The sequence below is a fragment of the Catharus ustulatus genome, chromosome 27 (genome assembly GCF_009819885.2).
Source record: "Catharus ustulatus isolate bCatUst1 chromosome 27, bCatUst1.pri.v2, whole genome shotgun sequence".
NCBI classification, from domain to species: Eukaryota; Metazoa; Chordata; class Aves; order Passeriformes; family Turdidae; genus Catharus; species Catharus ustulatus.
This window is the reverse complement of record NC_046247.1, coordinates 5,483,416-5,489,657: the sequence shown is the minus strand read 5'-3', so window position 1 is coordinate 5,489,657 and position 6,242 is coordinate 5,483,416. Positions and strand designations below refer to the sequence as shown.

General features: G+C 50.7%; 1 protein-coding gene across 1 annotated transcript; it reads right to left on the bottom strand.

The window, feature by feature from the left end:
- Positions 1–4,399: 4,399 nt before the first annotated feature.
- Positions 4,400–5,332, bottom strand: LOC117007831 (olfactory receptor 14A16-like). Its single transcript, XM_033081239.1, has one exon. It carries the CDS (start codon positions 5,330–5,332, stop codon positions 4,400–4,402), a length of 933 nt encoding a protein of 310 aa, XP_032937130.1.
- Positions 5,333–6,242: the final 910 nt, after the last annotated feature.

Sequence of the window (6,242 nt, the reverse complement as noted above, 5' to 3'; positions counted from 1 at the left end):
AAGGCGACGTTCAGCATCAAGATCACTCAAGGAATACTTCAGTCAGCTCTTCTCTGAAATGAAAAATAATAATAATATGCCCTTGATTAAAACCAAAATTCATGAGGTGCACTTTGAAATCTCCCTCCTGAAAAGAACTCCAAACTCCCTCTAAGCAGCTGCACTAGCTATGGAGACTTGAAAACAGTTGAAGAAAGACAAAGAGCTCCTGTGGGCTTTCTGTATTTTACGGATCTCCATGGTGGATTTGGGGCTGAGTCCAGGAGCCTCAGGCATGGAGAGAGGGTCGAAGAAGCTGCTCAAGGAGTCAGAAGCAAAACTCCAAGTCCCTTGGAGCATCAGTGGTCCCACTGAGGGCAGTGTTATAAATGGATGTTCGATTTGTCCAATTAATCAATCAACAAGATTAAATTTAGCAGCAATTTTATTTTTCAATAGCAGCAATTGTATATAAATAAATATAATCAGAGTATATTAAATACATATATATAAGTATATACAAACTTTGGCAGATGAGTAATTTAGTATAATTGAGGTTCCTATAAAGCACAAGCAAAACTGACTGGGGGTGTGGGTAGGGGCCCTCCCTTCCTCCCGTACTAGATCAATCAAGCTAAAAATCTCATTTATATATTGTTTGCTAATACATAATAATACAGAATTTTCTTGAAAGCTCCTCCTAGTTTCTATTCCTAAAATGTACATCACTCTGTTGTGTTGTGCATGCTCCACCAGTAGCTGGGGTCTCTCCCCTTTTCGGGGGTCTTATTTCTGATGAAGGCTCTGGGTCTTCCTCAGGGTCCGCTGTATAACCTTGCAGGTAGCGCACGTGCACTAAACATAGGATTATACAACTAAGTATATATTCCCATAACAAGACTTATTCCAGTGTCCAATGCCTGGAATCATGCCAATTTGGCCTATTTCAAGGTCTACATTTTTTATTTCTAGATGCTATTCTCAAACCTACATCCTTACTATCCTTACTCCCACTGAACATCTGGAGGATCTCATTTGTCCCCCTTTTTTTTCCTTTTTGCTTTGTAACAATTGAGTACAATTTTTCTATTGTTATGAAGCAACAATTTTGCTAATATAGTTACAATTTGATTAGCACAAAACACATTTATCACAACAGGGACTGCCAAAGCCTCCCCAGGGACTGGTGAGAGACAGAGTGAAAGACAGAGAGGCATCAACAAAATTTCTACACTGTACTTAGAGAGAGAAGACTTTGGCCTGTTCAGGTTGCAGATTTGGGGATAACTGAATCAAGGGTTAATTTTTTTAAGGGAAACAGCCTTTTTAAAAAAAAGGGGTCCAGGAAAGATCGAAACTACTTCAAAAAAGAAATTTTGAAGGAGCAAGAGCAGCCTGGTCCTCTGTGCCAAAAGGTGAGCCAGCAAGGAAAATGACTGGCTGGGCATGGAGCTCTTTCCAGGAACTAAGTGTAAAAAGAAGGTGCATCACCTTTGGACAGAGGGGGAGGCAATTCAGGAAGTGTTCAAGGGTGTGGTTAGGTTTTCAACAAAGAAAGAGAGAGGTGAAAGCTTAATTAGGACTTAACTTGACAGCTTCTGTGAAAAAATAATGAAAACCAAGTTTTATAAGTAAATTAATAATAAAAAGAGGAACAAGGAGAACGTAGGGCTCATTATTGGATGCAGTGGGAAATATTGTAAATAAAGATGAAGAAGGGTTCACGGTACTTAACATCCTTGTTGCCTCAGTTTTCAACAATGAGACAGCTTGTCCTCAAGACTAAGTGTTCTCCTGATCTGGTAGATGGAGACAGGGAGCAGAACAGACCCCTGTAATCCAGGAGGAAGCAGCTGGACACCTGCTGAGCCACTCAGATGGACACAGGTGCCTTGGGAGCAGATGGGATCCATCCTAGGGACATGAGGGAGCTGCTGGATGAGCTCCCCAAGCTGCTCTCCATCATTTACCATCAGTCCTGGCTCACCAGGGAGGTCCCAGAGGACTGGAGGTGCCAATGTGAGCCCATCCCCAAGAAGGGCTGGAAGGAGGATCTGGGGAACTCCAGGCCTGTCAGCCTGACCTGGGTGCCCAGCAAGGTGATGGAACAGATCACCTTGAGTGCCATCACAGGGCACCTCCAGGATGGCTGAGGGATCAGAGCCAGCCAGTGTGGATTTCAGTATCTGCATTGATGATCTGGAGGAGGGCACTGAGTCCACCATAAGAAAATTTGCAGATAACACCAAGCTGGGTGTGGATGTGGATGTACTGGAGGGTAGGAGGGCTCTGCAGAGAAACCTGGAAAGGCTGGATCCAGGGCCTAAATCCAAAATATGAGGTTTAACAAGTCCAAGTGCTGGGTCATGCACTTTGACAACAACAACCTCTGCAGCGCTACAGGATGGGGACAGAGTGGCTGGACAGTGGCCTGGGTGGACAGTGGCCAGGCTGGACATGAGACAGCAGTGTGTCCAGTTGGCCAAGAGGGCCAATGGCACCTGGCCTGGGTCAGGAATGGTGTGGTCAGCAGGACCAGGGAAGTGATTCTTCCCTTTTGCTCAGCACTAGATTGGCAACACCTTGAGTCCTGTGTCCAGCTCTGGGCCCCCAGTTTAAGAAGTACATGGAGGGGCTGGAGTGTGTGCAGAGAGAGGGCAACAAGGCTGGTGAGAGCTCTGGAACACAAGTGCTTTGAGCAGTAATTGGGAGCTGATGATGCTTATTCTGGAAAAAAGAAGGCTCAGGGGTGAGAAGGTGGTGTCAAGGACAGGCTGGAATTTATGATCTCCTAAGTCTTTTCCAGCCTTGCTCATTCTGTGATTCACTGAAACTAACCCTTGGAGCAGTTTCAGGATGAGCCCTGGGCCTCTTCTTCAGAAGGTCCAGGAGCCCAGGTCCCTCAGCTTCTCCACACAGCCCCAAAGCCCATCCTGTCAGTCCTGCAGAGCCTCTCCAGCTCCTCCTCACTGCCCAGAACAGGGAGCCCCACAGCCAGACACAGCAGCCCAGATGTGCCCCCCTGGCCTGCGGTACCTGTGGCAAGGGAGCAGCACGAGGCACTGCAGGACCCTGCAGACAATTCCTGAAGCACTTGTAGGATGATCCTGCTCCCCAAGAGATATTCCCATGGTGCCAGCTGAGGAACAGAAATGAGGACTGGGACCCGAGGGGAAAGGGCAAACAGGGGTGAGCTGTTTGCAGGGAAGGATGTAAGGATGGGCAATAGGAAAAAAATTTGGATTAGGAGAGAGCAAAAAAAGCCAAGGTGAAGCAAAGGAAATGCTCAGGGCAGTTTGGGTGTACCTGCTGGGCAGCCCTGGCTCTGAGCAACAACATCTGCAGTGGGACAGGAAACTCACTGCTCATGGGAACAAACTTTCTGGCTGACTTCAGAGGTCATGAAAAACCTGAGTGGTTTCCCTGTCATCCCCCAGCCCTTGCTGGCCCCAGGGGCTGATGGCATTTGTGCTCCCTCAGCTCCATCTCCCCACAGCAGCACCATGGGGGTGCTGACGCCTGCTCTGGGCAATGCAAACAGGGGCTCCTGAGCCAGTGCTGCCGTGGCTGTGCCTGCAAGGATGCGGCACCTCTGTGAGCTGGGGGAGAGGCCAGGGCTGCAGAGGGGGGATGTTGTTGGCAGGTGCATGAGGACGCTCTGGGACGCTGCCCTGGGGTGTCCAGCGCAGTGGGGATGGATCAGCCCCTGCTCTGCTGCTCCTTCCCAGGGTCTCCCCCTTGCAGGGACCTTGCAGAGCACCAGCCATGCTGTTTGCCCCCAGCCTGCCCACGGCCAGCCTGGGGCTGCTCACCCTGGGGGTTTTCTCTGCTCAGCATTGGCCTGGCCAAGTGTTCTGGAGAGAGCCTGGGCAAGGAGCCTCGAGCCCCCAGGCCCTGCCCTGAGGCGTCAGCGCTGCCCCAGCAGTGCCCATGGCCTGTCCCTGCTGCAGCCCCGGCACTGCCACCCCCAGGGCTGTGCCCGGCCCCGAGAGCACTCAGACCCTGCAGCAACACGAGGGGCAGGAGGGCAGCGGGGCAGTGGCATGGGAGCAGCACTGGCAACACCAAGTGCTGCTGCTGCTGGGCACAGCTGCTGTGCCAGCACTGATCTGCCCCCACCTCTGCACACAGACATTGCTGATGCAGTTCCAGAGAAGGGATCAAAAGGGGCAGCTCTGGAGAAAACTTTGCTGCAGGAGAAATTCTATAGTTCATTAAAAGCCGTCAAGAGCACAGCCCCTCATTGTCAGGGTCTGTTGGTTACAGGGAAGTTGGAGAGAAATGCAATGAGAAATGGCAAAAACATGACAGTTTTTTTGACAATATTAAAAATAAACCAAAGGAATCTCCAAAGTGAAACCAACAAGAACAATCAAAGATCATTTTTATTACAAGTGATTAGAAGAAATTCCCAAGTAGTTTAATATTTATGGAACCATCCAGTTATCATTGTCCACACTGCAGGCTTGAGCTCCTTGTTCCTCAGGCTGTAGATGAGGGGGTTCAGGACTGGAGGCACCACTGAGTACAGAACAGACAGGGCCAGATCCAAGGATGAAGAGGAGGTCGTTGAAGTTTTCAGGTAGGCAAATGATGAAGTGCTGAGGAACAGGGAGACAACAGCCATGTGAGGGAGGCAGGTGGAAAATGCTTTGTGCCGTCCCTGCGCAGAGGGGATCCTCAGCACAGCCCTGAAGATCTGAATATAGGAGAAAACAATGAACACAAAACATCCAGAGGCTAAACAGACACTAATCATGATAAGACAAACTTCCCTGAGATAAGACTGGGAGCAGGACAGCTTGAGTATCTGGGGGATTTCACAGAAGAACTGGCCCAGGGCATTGTCCTGGCACAGGGGCAGAGAAAATGTATTGGCTGTGTGCAGCAGAGCATTGAGAAAGCCACTGGCCCAGGCAGCTGCTGCCATGTGGGCACAAGCTCTGCTGCCCAGGAGGGTCCCGTAGTGCAGGGGTTTGCAGATGGACACGTAGCGGTCGTAGCACATGATGGTCAGGAGGGAAAACTCTGCTGAGATGAAAAAGATAAAGAGAAACACCTGTGCAGCACATCCTGCATAGGAGATGGTCCTGGTGTCCCAGAGGGAATTGTGCATGGCTTTGGGGACAGTGGTGCAGATGCAGCCCAGGTCAGTGAGGGCCAGGTTGAGCAGGAAGAAGAACATGGGGGTGTGCAGGTGGTGGCCGCAGGCTACGGCGCTGATGATGAGGCCGTTGCCCAGGAGGGCAGCCAGGGAGATGGCCAGGAAGAGGCAGAAGTGCAGGAGCTGCAGCTGCCGCGTGTCTGCCAATGGCAGCAGGAGGAAGTGGCTGATGGAGCTGCTGTTGGACATTTGCTGTGTCTTGGCAATGAGGATCTGTAAGAAAAGTAATCATGGAATAGTTCAGTTTGGAGAGGACTTGAAATATCCCAGCCCAGCTTGGTGGCACTTTCCCCCCACTGCCTGCCCAGGGCTCTGCTGCCTGGAGCTGTCCCTGCCAGCAGCTGCTTCCCTGTGCCCAGGGTTGGACCCTTCCAGTTCTGCCAGAGCCCAGCCCAGCCCTGGGGGCTCAGCTCTGCCCTGCAGACCCCTCCCAGCACAGGACACTGCCCAGGGCCAGCTCTGCCTCTGCAGGCTCAGATGGAAACATCACAGAAACACTGAGGAGGCTGGAAAAACGACACTAGTGCTGCCTGTAAATGGTCCCTCTGGTGATTTTTTTCTTTGACTGTTTTTTTCATACCTTAGTGAATTTTTTTTTTTAATTTTCTCAGCTTGAACTGAGAGATGAATATCTATATGCAATTTCCCATCCAGGCAACCGAGAGCAGTAGATGAAAAAATCAGGATTTTCCCTTTTATGCAGCCCCTGATATGCTGTCCACCCTTTATAGTATGCTTGGAAATGTTCTGGAGTTAAATGTCATGCTGGGAGCAGCCTGAACAATGCAGCATCCTCACCACACAAGGAGAACACTTCCAAGCCTTACCAGCTGTCTCCTTCCACCCAGACCTTGTCCCCCAGTGCTGTGGGCAGCTCCCAGGGCTGGCTGAGAGCTGTCCCTGGCAGGCAGCAGAGTCCCTGCCCCAGCACAGCGCCCTGGGCTGCAGGACCCTGCTCTGCAGGACAGCCCTGGGCACCCCTGGCTGCTCTGCACAAGAGAGAATCAGAGAATGTACTCACAGAGTCTGTAGGCATTGGGATGTTCCAGCTTTAGGAGATCACTGCAGGAGCTGCAGCTGCATTGTCCTGCAGCCAGAG